General features: G+C 27.7%; 3 protein-coding genes across 3 annotated transcripts; 1 reads left to right on the top strand and 2 right to left on the bottom strand.

Moving 5' to 3' along the window:
• The first annotated feature begins 1,407 nt into the window (after positions 1–1,407).
• LOC126838395 (trafficking protein particle complex subunit 11) lies at positions 1,408–10,031 on the top strand. Its single transcript, XM_050572781.1, has 21 exons — positions 1,408–1,925; positions 1,990–2,153; positions 2,278–2,469; positions 2,958–3,131; positions 3,221–3,451; positions 3,798–3,939; positions 4,281–4,454; positions 4,520–4,598; positions 4,668–4,722; positions 4,795–4,993; positions 5,070–5,266; positions 5,326–5,506; positions 5,576–5,688; positions 5,780–6,012; positions 6,090–6,232; positions 7,110–7,331; positions 7,393–7,544; positions 8,506–8,587; positions 8,667–8,810; positions 8,878–9,057; positions 9,826–10,031. The coding sequence occupies exons 1-21, from the start codon at positions 1,716–1,718 to the stop codon at positions 9,871–9,873; spliced, it is 3,315 nt and encodes a 1,104-aa protein (XP_050428738.1). The 5' UTR covers positions 1,408–1,715; the 3' UTR covers positions 9,874–10,031.
• Positions 10,032–10,766: 735 nt separating this feature from the next.
• On the bottom strand, positions 10,767–18,659 carry LOC126838400 (ester hydrolase C11orf54 homolog). The gene is made up of 7 exons (XM_050572791.1): positions 18,106–18,659; positions 13,148–13,246; positions 12,695–12,870; positions 12,428–12,592; positions 12,261–12,357; positions 11,200–11,366; positions 10,767–11,133 (listed from the first exon to the last, which is right to left on the bottom strand). Exons 1-7 carry the CDS (start codon positions 18,197–18,199, stop codon positions 10,957–10,959), a joined length of 975 nt encoding a protein of 324 aa, XP_050428748.1. The 5' UTR covers positions 18,200–18,659; the 3' UTR covers positions 10,767–10,956.
• On the bottom strand, positions 14,506–18,112 carry LOC126838394 (endoplasmic reticulum transmembrane helix translocase). Its single transcript, XM_050572780.1, has one exon. The coding sequence runs from the start codon at positions 18,035–18,037 to the stop codon at positions 14,615–14,617; it is 3,423 nt and encodes a 1,140-aa protein (XP_050428737.1). The 5' UTR covers positions 18,038–18,112; the 3' UTR covers positions 14,506–14,614.
• Positions 18,660–18,679: the final 20 nt, after the last annotated feature.

Below are 18,679 nucleotides of genomic sequence, written 5' to 3'. Positions count from 1 at the left end.
TATTTTGTCAAATATCTTCTCACTACAAGAGGGGTAGTTTTTCTTGAATTTTACGGTCTAAGCACAATAAAAAAACAACTATAATAACCAATACTTTCAAGTTACAGTAGTTAGCAAAGTGGAGACAAGATAGTTATTAATTTGAATTTGATTAAATCATAATTTACAATTCCCTATGAAATCCCGCGATTTGTTGCCTTTTTAGCCTTATCCTAGGCATTTATAGCCAACTAATAAACAATCAATAACTTGGATCGTAAATAAGGTTGGACATTAGCCTAGATTATGTTGACCATAATATTTTCACCTGGTAGTGACCACTTACTATTACATACAATGTAGATCATGAAGATTCGACAGAACATTTAGTAAATAATTTTTTAGAATTTTACTATTATTATATATTATTTTACTGTGTAAATATTATATACTTGATTTGCTTCCGTTGACATATTTGTTTTTATTATAGAATATTTTATGAAAAAGGGGCATATGTGCAATATCCTGGAATATTTTAATCATGGAGCAACTACCAATAACTACTAATATAGGGTGTTTCATAAACATGGAAACATTTGATGTTAACAAAATTTGATAAATAACATTATTTTTTAAAAAACTTTTTGCATTAAGTACAAACTGATATCCTCCCACTTACGTATGAAAGACTTCATCAGGCATATGGGCACCACGACTTCGGCGACAGGCATTTACACGTCTAAGGAAATTAGTGATGACCCGCCCACAGGTGGCCGCATCAAGTTCTGCAAGTCTAGTGGTGTTAGGACCTAGGTCCTAGGTGACCTAGGAGGCTAGTTTTGGTCACCTTTCCGCGAGAGAATGCGGTCACCTGTGAGCGAGTCATCACTATCTTAATGCAAAAAGTTTTGTAAAAAAAAAATATTTTTAATAAAAAATTTAAACATAAAATTTTTCCATGTTTATGAAACACCCTCTATTACTAATAGTTTTTTATTTGTATAATACAGAGTGATTCATTAAGGATAAGACACTCTTTTTCTCGGGAGATATTAATATTTTGCACAATATTTTTTTTTAATACTTTTAGGAACATTTTACAATATTTTTTAAATATTTTTGAATATATCCCTTATTTGTAAAAAATTTATAAATGTGTTTTTTTTAATGGGAACACCTATTTTTAATTCCATATATTAGTAGGGAAAAAATAAAATAAAATATTAGCGTTTGAATTTTTCATTTTCATTTATCTGTTTGTTAATTAATGAATCATTCTGTATATAGGACGTTGTAATAAAAATTGAGACGTTATCACTTATCTATACTATTATCATTTGAATGATAATATAATCTTTTATGATGACCAAATGTTTTTGCCTGTTATCAATAAGAGTTATCAAAACATACAAACTAGTCACTATTATATTAACTACAGACATATTGTAGTTAAAAAGTTCAATACTTCAATGTATTATGTAACTCATGTCATTGTTGTAGTCGTTACAACTTATTACTGAAATACGTAAATATAAGATGATATGCATCGTAAACGATAGGTTTATTATTACGGCTCTAAATTAATTTAATAATGTAGATTAATGTTTATTCATTTTTTTTATTAAGTGTTTAGTACTATTCTTCAATAAATTTGTTTAGTTTCTCTTTTATATAATCGTTTTAAAAAGTTTTACTAAGAGTTAATTTTAAAAAAAAAGTTCAAAATTAATTTTTAAATGGGTGAATACAAAGAATTTGACTTTCCTCCTGAACTTTGTTGTTCACCTAGTCCTCTGATTGCTATCGCAGGCTTAGATACCGTAAATAATGCTATTCATAGGTCCATTTGGGATGCATTTCATAGTCCCATTGGTCGTGAAAGCCGTGCCATACTAAATTTTTTTCATTTAACATCCGAGTATAAATTTCCTCCATTAAGTGAAAAGGTAGTTTCTATTTATAATGCATTGTTATTAAAATTTGCTTATTAACAAATGTTCTAAAATTTAGCGAGTTATGCCATACATTCCAAAAGGTATTTTAAAAAAAAACTGGCTTGAAAAACATATACGTTACGATCCGGCAGTTGTAGTTATATTCTATGATTGCGATTGGGAAGATGAATCATGGAATGAAAAAGTCAGTGAATGTTCATCAAGAGTCCAATCAATAAGGTTTGTAGTATTTTATTATATTAGTAAAACTTTTACTAAATTCAATTCAAATTAGTTGTGTTTTTTGTTTAATATCTGGTATACAATATCGACATTGTAGTGATTATATATTAATACTTTAAAGGTTATCATTAGAAGGTAGAAAATCTAGGATTGTTGTAGTTCTAATTCAAAAAAGTATGCCATTAGCAGTTCCTGCTGCAGATGATACAATTACTACTGAAAGAGCTGCATCTTTGTGTGAAAAATGTAATTTAAATCCAAAAGCACTATTCATACTACCGGTTGCTGAAAATATTCATGGATATGCTGTAAGGTAGTATAAAAATTGATATTTAAATCAAACATCTGTTGACTAACTAATACAGGATGATCAATTTAATGTATGACACCCATTTTCTTGGAAAGTAATATGGACATTTTTATTTATGTTATTTTACCCTATTATAAAATTACTACGGGAGATAGGGTATAGTATAGTTTTATTTTTATCTGCGCGCATACTCCACCTTATGTCCTAAATTATAAAATTTAATAATTTACAAAGTAATTAAGCAAAACTGATTATTGAACAGTCAACATTTTCAGCAAATTTTTTTTTTATTAAAAGTTAGTTAAGTATATATGTTACGATTTAAGTTTTAAAAGTCTTTGAAAGAGGTCATTATATTTAGTCATTTTATAATATTGTGAAATAACATAAATAAAAAAATGTTTTAAAAAAAAACTGTAACATTTTCATTATTTTCCAAGAAAATATGCTTCCATCAATTAATCGGCTAGTACATTTTAATAAACATGTAGACTTGAAAATGCATTTTACGATTTGGCTCAAAATTATTACCAGCAGCAAATTCGAGCTGTCAAATCAAAACTAGAAAACTTAAGTAAGACAAGTCATCTATATTTATTAGTCCGATATTCATTTAAAATTGGATTTTATAATGAGCTGCGTCAAGACCATCATAATGCACATAAGTAAAAAATCAAAGCAACTTGAAACATTAAATTATAATTTAAAATTTTAATTCTTGAATAAATCATATATAATATACACTTATTTTTAGACATTATCATCAGTGTTATATGTCCTTGTTGGAAATACGTACCTTTGATTCAAATATGTATGAAGTCAAAGTAGTAGCTGCTTATGTTGTGTATAAAATCAGTAGATTGCTATTTATAATGAAAAGAGCTCGAGATGCCTTAACTCAATTTAACTCTCATATAAATGTTTTCAAGTCTATGATTGGCCCTCCAGAAATTATGTTTGAACATTATGCCTGGCTATCAAAACAGTAAGATTTTTTATTATAATACAAAAAAAACATTTGAAATGTATAAACTAATTTTGCAATATTTCTAATTACTTAAACTTTAAGTATAATATGTTATTAAATAATATATACTCTATTCAAAATAAGAACAGGCTTCGGCGGCTGACCAGTTTTCATCGGGGGGCAGTCAGGCACCACCCATTTTACATTTCGTCTATAGCCCCACCGGCGGCAGTGTTAGAGGTCCGCTGCTTGTAGTGAAGCCACGCCCACAAGTTGGCCGTCGAAGCCTGTTCTTATTCTGAATAAGAATGAATTTTTTCCTATTATAAAATTTAATAACAAATTAATGTACTGTCTTTTGAAGATTTTCTATGTTTGCTTCCTTGTTTGACGAGACAACAGCTGACAATTTTAGTGCTACCCAAGCTTTAAATCCAGGATTTTTCTTTAAAGAAGCGGCAGACTATGCTAAAAAACGAAAATTAAGTGCAGCTGAAGTGTGTCAGGTATTTTATTTAGTTTTGGGAACAAAATTTCTATATTTTAGCTGTTGTTTTATTATTACCAAATGGTATATGTAAAAATTAAAATAAATGGTCGTTTTCACTAGACAAGCCTAAAAAGTAATTATAGTTAAAAAATACTAAAGTTATATGCTAAACTATACTTCGAATTTAAGCAAAAACTGATGCGAACAACCATAAAAGTGATATGCAGGTTTATTTAAATTTCATGTACTATTTCAAATTGCAAAATCATTTTACTTGTTACATTCAATATAAATTACCTATATAATATATTTCAAAAGTAACTATTAAATACAATATTCTTTGTTGATTTTTTTTAGGATATAAATGAATATCCAAAAAGTAACCCTTTAAATGGTTGGAATCATATCGAGTTTTATGGACAAAGACCATGGCGTATTATTAAAACTGCTAGTAATATGGACTTTGATGCTTTGGAAATGGATGGTATTCAAGCTTTAAAATATAATGAAAATACTAGAGTTGATCATTCTGTAAGTACATTTCTTATATTTCAATTATTTATTTTTTATTTGACATTTTTTTTAACAATTTTTAGAAATTAATTATTAGTTTTTTGGGAAATGCAATGAAACAATTCAAAAGTTACAAATGTCCCAGAATGAGAAACTTCTTGGGTATTATAAATATATTAATTGTTTGTATCAAATAATAGTGGTACTAATAGTATTTTTTTCATATTTTAGCTGTACAAATGGCTGATGAGTATTATAACGCCAAGGATTATAGTAAAGCTTTGACGTAAAAATATTACCTTGTACTTAACTATTAACTACTTTTTAAAAAATTTGTATTTATATATTTTTAATTTAGATTGTGGAGTCATATGTTAAGAGACTATCGTGATGAGGGATGGAAGGCAATTGCACATGACTTAGTAAAAAAATGTCTGAATTGTGCTTACTTAACTGCTAGTCCCCAAGATTATGTAGAATTAAATCTAGAAGCTTTACAATATTTTAAGGATTTAAATCTTCAAAAATCTTTAAACAATATTCAAAAAATTATACAAGTTATTAATAATTGTTTATACTATTATGTTGGTATATATTTGTATACAAAAATAAATACATTTCAATTGTTTACAGAGGAGTTTACCTGAACCTGAAAACGGACTAAATGAACGAGAAATAAATGCAGCTGTTTGTTTATGGCGAGAAAATGATATATTAAAGTCTAGAAATTTATTAGAAGTAGACATGTCAATCACAAACTCTACTATTGATGTCAAAGTACTTTTTAAAGAAGTGTCGTGTGATGGTATAGAAATTGACATCTTTGTAAGGTATACTCTAAAAAAATATACATTTCCCTAGTGCATTTTTTAATTTATTTTTTTTAAAGAGCTATCTTTCCTGTTATGGTACAATTTTCCAAACTTACTGCATATATTTCTTGCATAAATAATAAATATGATGTGGATGTCTGCACTGATAAAAGTAAACTAATTTATGGTGAATTAAAAACGCACAAGTACACTTGTAAATTTATGCCTTCTCCTAATGATGTCGGAAAAGAAATCACTGTAAGTAGTTATCATTTTTTAATTTATACCAAGAAAAAATGTTTTAAGTTAATTAATTATACAATATAGATAAATTATATTCGGCTTCAATTAGGAAATGAATCTGAGTTTCCAATAATATTAAAATACAATAGTTCCACCAAAAAATCAAAATGTTTCGAGAAAGAAATAAACAATTTCAAGTATTTGTATTATAATTTAGTATTTAGTATCTACTTAGAAAATATATTTTTTATTAATTTAATGTTATTTCATTTTCAATTGATTTATAAGCTTATCCGAAAGAAATAACGATTTATTCAAACGAATAAAACAAATCACGTCATCAACATTGAAACCAAGAAGTTCAAAGCTTGATATGGAAATTAAACATGAAAACCCTGCACTTTTATTAGAATGGTATAAAGTGTCTGTTGCTTTGACAAATTTGGAAAATTATCCTGTTAATGATGTTTGTTTAAATTTAACATTGAATCGAAGTAGTAATGAAAAAATTGAACAATTGAGTGAGTCTATTAACTATTATGTTAAATAATTTATAAAATTAAAGAAGAAATAATATTATTATATTTGAAATTTATAGCTGAAATATGTGAAAGCACAGAAAAAAGTTTACTATCATTACCAGTAGATTTTAAACTCGAATCTATACCAAGCAATGGACAGAATATACAAACATTTTACATTCGGTCCTCAAGTTTAGAAACTCGATTATTTCAGCTTATGGTTTGTTTAAACCTATATCAAATATCTAATAATATAATGCATACAGGGTGTCCCACAAAGATAAGACAAATGAAATAACTTTTGTTTTAGTGAATATTTTTAGAATTTTTTTGAAAATTTTGACTGGTCAAATTTGGATAATTACTTTTTAAGTTACTAAAGGTGTTGAAGGGTAGGATGGGAGGTGTAGTGCAGTAGAGTAAGTGCATAGAGCTATTTTTACCTGTGTGCATTACTCTACTGCACTCCAACTCCCATCCTGAACTTCAAACTTAAACAACTTTAAAAGTAATTATCCAAAACTAGTTTTCGACCAGTCAAAACTTTCAGCAAATTATTCTTAATAAATGACTATCTTAAATTTAATAAAATTAATGTAACAAAAAAATAATAATAAAAAAAGTAAAATAGTTAAGTGCAATAAAAAATGTGGTGCTTATAGGGAAAATGAGAAATAATTAATTAAAAAAAAAAATACTAAAATAATTCACTAAAACAAAATTTATTTCATTTGTCTTATCTTTGTGGGACACCCTGTATTTAGGTGCTTTAAACAATTTTAATACTGTGTTTTTCTTATAATGAAATAACTATGAACTCATATCCTTGAGTGATAAGGTGATCTTATAATGGCTTTTTGTGAGAATTTCCTCATTGGATACCACAATTGGTTCAGATTTTTATTTTATACTCTTAGACCTTGTTTACTAATTCTTATATTTAATTTAAACAGTTAATATGTGCACTAAGTCTTAAAATATTTATTTGTTTTTTAAAAATATATATTATACTTTTTTTTTAAATATTTCATAGATATCCAATATTTTTTAATAACCTATTAATGTCTAATAAGCTATTAACAAGTTTTATATTATAGATAAGCTACTCAATAAATGATTTTGGAACAACAATTTCGTGCGTGAAAGAAGTGGAAATAAAAATTGATGTTGTCAATGTATTTGACACATCAGTTTCATTTTTGTCTTCTAAATTTGAACCAGTAACAAAAATGTATGTTGGTGATACATTAATAGTACAACCAAGTATAAAATGTGTTTCACCTTGGCCCATTAAAATTGAAAATACATCATTCAAACCGGTAACTATTGCTAATGTGACTTTAAAAAAGAAATCTAAAAACTATAATCTTATATATTTAGGTTAATACAGTCAGCGTTTCTTCTGGAGGATACCAACCAGTACTAGATAGCATTATATTAGAAACCAATGAATGTGCATCAGACATTCTATGCCTAAATATTTCCGACTATGGTGAAAACTCATTAGGTCATTTTACAATTAATTGGAGAAGGTATTTGCATGCAGAATATTATTGCAAACTTCTTATTAATATAAATTTACTTTTGATGTATTCACTATTTATGGTGTACATCATAATTTACTTACCACACTTGTAAAATATTTATATGTTAAAACAATTATACTTATAATAATAATAAATAAAAAAAACTATTAATGGGGTAGTCAAGAGGATGCAGCCAGTTGCCACACGCCTTATTATTAACAGGTTTTGTATAAGCAATTTTCACAGAATCTTAATTTAAAATAATGGGAAGCTAAGGAAATTTAAATTTTGTATAATTCCTCCAGGGGGGCAAATCTTGAATTTTTATCGAATTAGACAAAATTTGTCACCATTGGTTTAATATGGTGACAAAATGTTGTCAGATTAATAAAAATTCAAGAATTGCCCCCCAGGCTCTCAAAACATATCAGCAACAAACTGGCATAACTCTTAATTAAGGATTTTTTTACTTGTGAATTTTGTGACAACCTATAGGATTTTGAAGGGTCTAAACTTTCCCATACTCGTTACTTACGGATCATAGACTATTTAAAACTATTCCATTAAGCGAATAAAAAATTCTGATCCACGCATGTCGTGTGTGAGTGAAGAGGTAAAATTACAACCGGTTTTGATTATTCAGAAGTATTTTCTTGCCAAATAGATTACATAGCAGATATGTATGATATATGTGCAGTTGTAGTGTAGTATACTAGTAAGAGTATACTTTTTTTTTTTTCGTACTCTCCAACACCACTAATAAAAATGTTTATAATGATAAATCTTGCAAAAAGTAAAATAATATGATGTATTTATTAATATTCCACACATAGTTGCATGTTGAGCTTAAAACCATTTTTTTTCTGGGTATACACCACAAATACACACCGAAGTTAAAAAAATTAACTATCAAAAATGTCATTATTTTTATTATAACATTGCAAATTCAAAATGTTAATTGTTTTAGAGCAAATTATGAAAATGGCTGTCTAAATGGTTATTCAAAACTACATTTACCCAAGATTAATGTTGAAAAATCTTTATTTCTGGTTTGTGCTACTCTGATAAACTTAAAAAATGTGTCAAAAAAATATATAAACTATTACTACTAATTCTATTATCTTCTAGGTGGATATGGAGTTACCTGCTCATGGCTGGTTACACACACCAATGGATATTCTTTACTTGTTACACAATCAGTCTGATTCATTACTTACTTTAGATATATCAATGGAAGCGAATGAAGCCTTTATGATGGCTGGCCATAAAGACGTTAGTGTCTATAACCATTTTTGTAATAAAAATAAATTATAATTTACAGTTTGTTATATCTTTTTAGTTGAGTGTCACAGTTTTGCCAGAAAGTACATACAAACTACATTACAATCTTTATCCACTTGTTGTTGGCGTTTCAACATTACCAAAAATACATATCAGTTGTACGTCAGATCTAAGCGACTTTAAAAACACGTTAAGTGATACGCTATTACGGTCCTTAAAAACTCATATATATATAATGGTATGATAAATCTTTCTACAAAAATAATTTGGTTATATAGTAATTAGTATAACTAGTAGTTACTTAGTAATACATTTTACTCTATGACGTAAAAAAAGCAATTTTTATTTTAGTCCTACCGTCATTAGAGAAGTCCTCAATATAGCTTTAAATATTAATTTAATATTAACATTGATTTTAAAATATACAGATAAGCACTAATGTATACAAGAATAGCGACCGATTTTATTCATGATTATTGCCATCAATAAATGTACAACTAGGGGTCTCGGTTTCGAACGTGAAGTAATACATTCGTGATCACGGTTCCGTGATCACGTAAATAAAAGTAATATAAAACCCGTATGGTTTAATTCACGTGAATTTCGTACAATATATTCACGTGATCACGTATATTAATTTTATTATAATAAAATTTTAAATTCACGGACAATTTCCAATCACGGGTCTTATAAACTCGTGATTAATTTCACATGAATCTGTGAGCCGTGATTCACGTGAAATAGGGAGCCCTAGGTACAACATTCATCATAGTTTATGGACAGGTGGATGGTAAACTATGACGAATGTACATCTGTTGATGGCTGGAATCTTGCATAAAATTGGTTGCCGCTCCTGTGTACAACATTGTTTATCTGAATATTTAAAATAAATTATATTACTTAATTTGACCTAAAAACTTAATACATTTAAATGTAGTTTAAAAATAATTATTGGGTCCTTTTAGTTATTTAATTTTGTGTTTTAATATTTTGCCGATTTTTTCAGCCTAAACATGTACAGAACTATTCAGAAATTAATAAACTAAAGATTTAGTTGTACATAGTGCATTAACTATTGTTACAAAGAAATCCTCATAAATACTATAAGGGTGTTAAATTTTGTATAAATTTTCAACTATTTAATTTATTTTATATATTTGTATGTGTTATAATTAATTAATTGTATTTTTTTTAATATACATATTATATTTACATGTTGTAGAACAACAATTTAAATGTTATCGCTAATATCATTAATTATCGTTTGTAAAACATCTGGTAAATCATTTGTAGTTATATTTGTTAAGGGGATTGCATGCGGTTGGTTTTTAAGGAGTTTTGTATAGGCAATATTTAGGAAAAAGATGGTTTTAATAAATTTTGATCGTGTCAATTAATTTACCGGTTAATTTGTATAAGCTTCATGGTATTATTTTTAATTTAAATTATTTTGTCTATGAGTAAAAACCATTTTAGTTAATATAACATACATTTATTGTTCCATCGCACAGACTGAACCAGTGATCCGAAAAGTAATCTGAAAACGGATTTAAATTTGTCATGAAGTTTACTTATGATCGGTCAGGGTACTTTTTTGATATCTTATTCCTACTATGTATAAAACATGTTTGAACATTTTATAAAATTTCAAATTTTAAAATCAAATTTAGAAAGGGTTAAAATTAAAAATTGAAAAAAGTACCCTGACTGATCATAAGTAAACTTCATGGCAAATTCAAATCTGTTTTTAGATGACTTATCGGATCACTGATTCATTCTGTGAAATGGAATAAAAATTATGTGTTTTGACTGAAAAAACCGACCGCATGCAATCCCCTTAAAACAAAAAAATGTATTATCATATTATGTCATCGTTAGATAGCCAATTATTATAAAATATGTAGGCTTAAATTATTGTGTATTATAAGTTGAATTTAATTTAAAAAATAACTAGTTTATCAGTCTATTTTTATTTTTTAATGCAACTTTTATTAAAGCAAACAACTATTAATATTTCTTTATAATTAATCAATAATAAAATATTTTTTATAAATATTATAGCTAATGCTAATTTTAAAGTAAAGAAAATAAGCAGGAATGATTATGTTACTAATAACAAAAAAATATAATTTTAAGACTAATCTTTGCCAAATAAAACAACACCCTCGGCAGGTTGATCAACTCTGTATATATGTCTTGCTACATTTAAATAAGCTGTGTATTTAATGGTTGTTGGATCTGTATCATAATGATAGTGCCCTCCTGCACCATGTTCACTGAATGAATGGAAATGTTGAGGTCTCAAATCTAAACCCTAAACCAATATATAAAAATTATCCAATACTAAATAATTATATAATACATATATTAAATATATTACTGGATCGTGAGATACGAGATATCCTAGACACACTAAAGGCGATGGTACTTCAAAGAAATTCAACCATTTATTTAAGTCTTCTTCTGAATTTATGGGCACTTTTGAAAAATCTGGCATAACGTGAACTTTTATTTTGCCATTTTCAATTAAAATAACTCCTCCTAGCCCTAAAATCAACTAGTCAGTTAATTTCATACATTCTAAATAATAAATTAATAATAATCATTTAGTAGGTACTATGGTCTTATTTTTAAATCATTTGATTTATAGTTAAATACAAATAAATTCTATCAATTTAATCACAGTCAAATGTAATCCTAAACACCATTTGACCCTTCACCAAAAGCTGTGTTATACTGTTCCAAAATTGAATAGTAGAACTGCAGTAAGTAAAAATTTAAATGTTTCAGGATATTCCTTTTTGAATATTGAAAACTGTACTCTACATGTATAGACTCCCTTTATAGTATTTATAAATATTTAACACCGACAAATGCTACAACTCAATATTTTAAAACTATTTTTAATATTATAAACATTATTTTGAAGATATTGAAAATGTTTTCAAATTGACATTAAATCTTTGTAGTAACTAGTAATATTATATACAATCAAAATTGTTTATCAAAATAAAAATCAAGTGCAGTTTTTCTTAATATGCATGATATATATGTATATAATTATTTTAAGTATATATATTTTGTAAGGTGATCGAAGTATTATAGCATCATGAATACAACATAGAGTAAGAACAAAAGTTACAAGTACAATTATTGCATAATTAAATATGTACATGTATTTTTTTTTCGTTAAGTTATATTAGGCTATCCAAAATTAAAATGCTAACACCAAAACTAACCCTGTAAATATAATGGTGGAAATGTTCAAGGGTAAGTTGAAACTGTCCTAAATTGTAGCATTTGGCTATAATACACGATAAGTATTATAATTTCTTAACTTTTTTATGTCTTTAATATGTAAAAATAAATAAAATTGAATAACTTTCTTTTAGGCCTAAATCTCGTGTTTTCATAAAAAAAAAGTAATGAGCTTGATCATACCAACTATTTGATTTCCATAAAATGTTGATAGAGCTAGTCTTATAGAAGTTACAAAGTCCAGCAAACCTTTACGTTTTTCACATACAATTCGCAAAACCTGCAACAAATGTGGAACTAAGAATAAAGGGGGAAAACACAAAATTACCTACTAAAATCAATAATCATACCTCTCCTCTGACGCCATTACTTGTGTAAAAATTGGCTAAAAGAGCAAATCTTGTTTCGTTTGCAGGTAATTGTTCAAGTTCATAGCTCTTAGTTTCTGAATTAATTTTGACAACACGAGAGCTATTTTTAACATAGCTGCAAGCCATATGGACATTTCCAGCTAACTATTTAGTACATATATTATTATTCATGAGTTTTTAAGTTATAAATAATTATGGAAACAACAAAAACTAAGTGTGAAAAAAGAACTAAAAATAAAATTTTACTTCGGAATTTACTCCTACATGAGGCCATGGGCCTGCACCTGCTCCCACGGCAAAAATTGGATCAGTTCCAGTTATCTGTTTGAAATCTTTAATATCATAAACCTTATTTCTATTCACCAACGGAAGCAAATAAGATGGACTTCCAATATCAAATATATTTTCGTCACCACTCAAACCTATATAATATAAAATTAAAATACATGTATGAAATCAAATAAAAGTATGAGTACCTATGTAGAAGTTATTTTCTTGAAAACAGGCTTCTGATAAGAATAATACACATAGGAAATCAACTGGCAATTAACAGAAGATAATTATTTATTTCTCTTAAATGGTTATATACTTATGCTCAATTTCTTATTCATTTAAGTAGTTACTAACAAAACATTTTAATATACTAACAAATTACAACGTAAATCTATGGTTATACTTTTAAAATTAAGTTATGCTTACCTTCAGACGCCAAGTAAAATGGTGGTTGTGTGAGGTCAGGGCATTGGACTACATCAACGCTTACACTTTCAAAGTTCTTTAATAACTCTGGTAAAATAACTGAAAATAATTCCAGAATCTAGTATGTTATATAATACATTTAATACCATTAATCAGAATATAATTTAAGTATTTAAATTTTTAAACATAAATGCAGTAGGTACTTAAAGTACTTAGTAGTATCCATCTAGATTTAAAATTTAGTTTTATTACTAAGGTTCTGTTGAGTATTGAGGATTAAATTATTTTTTCTAAAATTCATTGTGCCAAAGAACACTAGTATATTTTATCTTTTGTTTATATAAAGTATCAGACATACCCAAAAATTACATGATGGTCCAACTATAAACTTACATTTTAGTCTAATGTGATGCAATGTGTTATTTTTATTATTGTCAACAGTTAAATATTTAGACATTTGTTTGTTGAGTAAGGTACCAGTAAAATTTTAATCATGAAGTATACCTAATATTTTATTTGTAACTAGTATTATGAGGATCGAAAAGCAAAATAATAATATTTTGTCACATATTACATGTTAGTATTAATTATATTGTTTAACTTGGAATTATAATATATTGGAACAATTTTTAAAAAGGTATTAATATTATAAATCTTATCACATTAAAATTTAATATTTACATATTCACTAAATGATGTTTCTATCATTTTATTGTTAAAAATGTAAGTACCTAAAAAAATTATAGGTATCTATATATTTTTTAAACAGTTAAAAATTGTTAAATTTAAACTGTCGTAGTTTTTTAATTAATTACATACCATTGCAATTTATCAATGTCTAATTGTGTTACAATAAACAACACTTCTTGACCTAAGTCTAATATAATCAATTTAGTGTTGAGGAATACAACATTACTATAATTAGTATTTAGTACCTGTAATAACAAGTATCACTTTAAATGTTGATAAATTCCTTAAAAGTTGATCGATTATTTTTATTTTATTTTTCGACCGATAGCAAATTATAAATAATTAGGTAGGTAGGTTATAAAAATGATTTTTAAAAAATTGTTTCATATTATTACAACTTATATTTTTTAATCAAATCAAATAACATGATACTTAGTAAATAAATACATTACAAAATATTTCCCTTAATTATCCTAGTTTAAAGTCCCAAGAAACTAATAAATGATACATAAACAACAAACACAGTTTAATAAAATGTACATAATTTATGTTTATGATAATGATTATAGGAAAATAACAATAGAGCAACATACAAAAAAATACTCATAAGGGAATGAAAATATGTTTTAAATAAATACACAAATTTATGTCTGGAATTAAACATATACATTTAATTATTTAGATGTTAAACCATTCAAAATTATTGGTCATAATGACAATATATAACTAATAGTAATTGAATACAGTTTTTTAAAAAATCTTATCAAATATTATGATTTAATTAAAAACTGCTTTTTCTAATTTTCCTTCACCAAAAAGCCACAAACATAGTCGATCTATTATATATGAGCCAAGAAAATCTAAAATAAGAACACCAATTAAAGTCACGCGAAAAGAGTAGGGAAACTGTACAATTTCAAAGTGTTCGTTTAGGCCATCAATTATACCCATACTCAGACATAATGTTATCGCTATTGTAGCTAATGTACTGTACAATAAAGGTTTATTTTCTGTAAAATTCTCCATAAAAGGACGTCCTCTGTAATTCACAGAAAAAGTAAAAAGTTGTAGTGACATTGATATAATATAAACCGCACTATTGATTACGTTTGGCTTAAATTCCGATTCGTTATCCGTCTGTGTGGAGTTTAAGGTAGATGACACATTAAAATTTGAAGTAAGAGAAATATTTTTAGCATCATCTTCGGTATATAAACTAGCTTCTTGAACTAGAAACACTAAACTAATAAAGTGCATAATAAATTGTAATAATACTGTTGAGATAGTATAAATATTAAAAATATTTGGAAGTGGCCTTTGTTTAGACAAAACCTTTAAAGGTTTTGATCTTGAAATGAACAAAAATGAAGCAGCTAATAATATTCCTTGTAATGTAGCTTGAGAATCGCTAAATTTTATGCCTTTCACATAAAGTACTGACTGACTGTATGCTGCAATTAGAGCGTTCAAAGCAAGTATTTTAAACATCTGAAGTGTAGTAACTAATGTACAACGGCCTTGTTTAATTACATGGCAAACACAAGTCACAGAAGAAAATTTACTAGTAAATGGTGCAGCAATACTAGCATCTCCTGACTTAACTACAGTAAACTTCTCTTCTTCCATTTCCTTTATCATTCTTTTCATTTGATCAGACATATTTTCTCCTGGTTTTCTTATTTTACTAGGAAATATTTCTGTTTTTTTAATTCTTCTTTCTTTAGTTCCTGCAAGTAGAGCAATTCCAACATGAGCGTGCTTCAAAGCCCCAACGTCATTCGTACCATCTCCGCACATCAAAGTTGAATATCCTAGTTCCTTTAACATTAATACAATAAATTCTTTTTCTTTTGGAGCAACTCTAGCAAATACACACACATGTGGTATTACTTTTTTCAATATGTCACTGTAATTTTGATCGAGGAAAGCAAGTCCATCTCCCGTTAAGCATAAATCATATGATCTTACTAAATCTTTTACATTTTCATTCAAAGGCTCCAAAATCTTACAACTCTCGTTTACCCAACTCCATTTTGCACCTACTTCAGCAAGAGTCAAGATAATTTGACTTGACGATCTCGTAAAATTTAATTCCTTTGCAACATAGCATGCTGTTAAAGCATTATCTCCTGTAATCATGGTTACCAAATGGGAAGAAGCTAATAATTCTTTGATGACATTTTTTGAGTCTTGTTTTAATGGACAAGAAACCACAACAAAACCAACAAACTTTAAATCACATTCCAAATCTTCTCGTTTTAAATTTTTTAAATCATTTGGGTTGATACTCATTTCTTTTCTAGCAAGTGCAAGAACTCTTGCTCCGCGTCCAGCTAATTCTAGATAAGTACTATCATAGTTTTCAGGAATTGTTTCTAACATAGATTTCAGAACTTCAGGTGCACCTTTAACACTTGCTATATGTATAGTTTTTTGAGCAATTTTATAAACTGCTAAAACAGACATTCTTTTAAGAGAAGATGAAAAATAAAACCTATTTAATATCTTCAAAGGAGCTAGTTTTCCTTTTTTAGGTACAATAAAGTCACTTTTTGATAATATCCAGTTAATTGCATTTAAAGAAGCTTTTTCAATAGGATCACCCACTAGGGTATTTTCTAGTTGAACCAATGAATGACAAGAGGCTAGAACTTGAATAGTATCTTCAGGAGCATCACTCATTGGAATCATATCTTTTTTAATGCCAGCAATACCTTCAACGATTAAATCATCTTTTGTCAATGTTCCAGTCTTGTCAAAACAGCATATTTCAACTTTTCCCGCAAATGGTATACGAAAAGGTTCAGTACAATATATACCAAGTTTTGATAGTGATAAAATTGAAGCATTCACAGCCAAAGATAGCTCTACAGGCAATTCTGGTGGTATAACGGATGTAAGTATAAGGGCAGACTCAAGAAACAATTTATAACGACTACGATTTGGATCTTCAGTTCCTTTAATCCATAAATAAGCAGCAGCAGCAATTGCAAAAATTAACAAAAATATTATAAATGCTAAAGTTTCCATATTATTTGCCGTTACATGTTTTACTCCAAATAATATAGTTTGTAATAAATTTCCTTGAGATGTATTAAAACCTGTTCGTAAAACATATGCTATACATCCATTATCTGGAGCACGTACATTAGATGTGGCTTTTGAAGGTGATGTATGCTGTACAACTTTAGTACCACTGAATAAAATGTGCAATTTCTTGTCTGACTCAAAATCTAAGTTCCTCTTTAAGTCAGTAATATTTTCAACTGGTTCTTTCATTTGTGGTATTGACTCACCAGTTAGCAAACTTTCATCAACAATACATGAACCCCTTAGCAATAGAAGATCACATGGAACAGATTGATCATTATGAGCCCTTGTAATTGAAACTAAATCACCTGGTGTGAGCTCATCGCTAAAAATGGATTGCCATTTTTTGTTACGATAGACATGCAAAGAAAATGGCTTATTTCCCATGTTACGAATTTCTTCCATATTTCGAATTTGCTGTTTTACTAAAGTACACTCGAATAAAACCAACATTGCTAAAGTAAATAAAGAATAGTACCAATACTTGTCAAAACACCACAATGCAATACAAAATACTTGGAATACAAAAAAAGGTGCAGTAGCACGTTCAATAAATAAATCATCAAACTTCGGTAATTGTATATTTAATTGATTACGACCATACAGTTGTACTGCTTTTGCTAACTGTTCATCTGTTTCACACCCTTTAGAATTTGTATACTCTGAAATTGTTTTAGAAATTGGAAATTCTAAAGAACGAAAACTTTTCTTTTCTTCAAACCAAACATACTTGATTTCCTGGTATCTAAACCATACAATATTTTCCTGATGTTCATCCTTGTATGACTTTAAAACCACTAGTTCCGTAAACCCATTGTTTGGTGTTGGAACAACTTTGACTAAAGTTGCTGCTTGAGGAGAAGTAACATGTTTACATGACAAAACACACCTGAATGACACAGACCAGTAACAGCAAAGAGAGCATAATATTTGAGCAATGGCAATAGTGAAAATACCAACAAAATAAAGATCAATCAAAAGTAGTGTAGCATATAGGCAAATATACGACCATATTCCATACAGAATGAGAAATGGGAAAATTGCTCCATGTAACGCAATGTGACGGGGTACATACAAAGACACTGAACTTATTAAATTGTCTATCGCCATGCTTATTTTTCTATGGTTAGCTTGATTAAAAGTATTAGTTAAATATTAATGACTAGTAAATAAGGTACCTTCATTAATTTCATTCAATGGTGGTACACTTAGTTTGACTTGTTTTGTAGGCAGGTCTTTCATATTTAATGTTTCCGGTAAACTCTCAGCCATCTTGATAGTATTTTCAGAATGTTTTAAAATAATTTTACGTAAAGTAACACAAATACTTAATATAAATATCCAATTGGTATCTTGATATGCCACTAATTAGTACAAAAATACTGAACTAGTTCTGACGTAACACACTCTTCAAGTACATGACAAGGTAGAAGGCGAAGTAGGAACGGTGCAAATGGTGAAAAGTTTTTAGGTTGAAATTAAAAGATAAGATAAAAATATTTAGATTTACAGCCAATTAAAATGGGCGAGCATTATAAAATAACTATTTTATTTTAATTGTTAACTACATTACGCACTTACGTAATTTCATCTGATTTATTACGCTTTAAGTTTTAACACAAAAATTGTATTCCTTATAATTAATTAATATGGAAAAATTAATATTATGCACAATGCTGAATAGTGAATAATAATATTTTGGCCACGGGTACGTCTTGTACTTCATACTTGATACTTTCATTTGATAGCCGA

The sequence above is a fragment of the Adelges cooleyi genome, unplaced genomic scaffold (assembly GCF_023614345.1).
Source record: "Adelges cooleyi isolate 19-005CV unplaced genomic scaffold, UGA_ACOO_1.1 ACOO_flye_CR_arks_rails_tigmint_CR_PRNA_30, whole genome shotgun sequence".
NCBI lineage: Eukaryota > Metazoa > Arthropoda > Insecta > Hemiptera > Adelgidae > Adelges > Adelges cooleyi.
The sequence above is the reverse complement of the archived record's forward strand: the minus strand, read 5'-3'. Positions and strand labels throughout refer to the sequence as shown.

Coding starts and splice junctions, on each gene's coding strand:
- LOC126838395 (XM_050572781.1), top strand. CDS start 1,716: ATGGGTGAATACAAAGAATTTGACTTTCCTCCTGAACTTTGTTGTTCA. Junction 2,154..2,277: donor TCAAGAGTCCAATCAATAAG/GTTTGTAGTATT, acceptor AATACTTTAAAG/GTTATCATTAGAAGGTAGAA. Junction 3,132..3,220: donor GACCATCATAATGCACATAA/GTAAAAAATCAA, acceptor ACTTATTTTTAG/ACATTATCATCAGTGTTATA.
- LOC126838394 (XM_050572780.1), bottom strand. CDS start 18,037: ATGGCGATAGACAATTTAATAAGTTCAGTGTCTTTGTATGTACCCCGT.
- LOC126838400 (XM_050572791.1), bottom strand. CDS start 18,199: ATGGCTGAGAGTTTACCGGAAACATTAAATATGAAAGACCTGCCTACA. Junction 13,247..18,105: donor ATTGAATGAAATTAATGAAG/GTACCTTATTTA, acceptor AATTATTTTCAG/TTATTTTACCAGAGTTATTA. Junction 11,367..12,260: donor TTATGGAAATCAAATAGTTG/GTATGATCAAGC, acceptor AGTTGATTTTAG/GGCTAGGAGGAGTTATTTTA.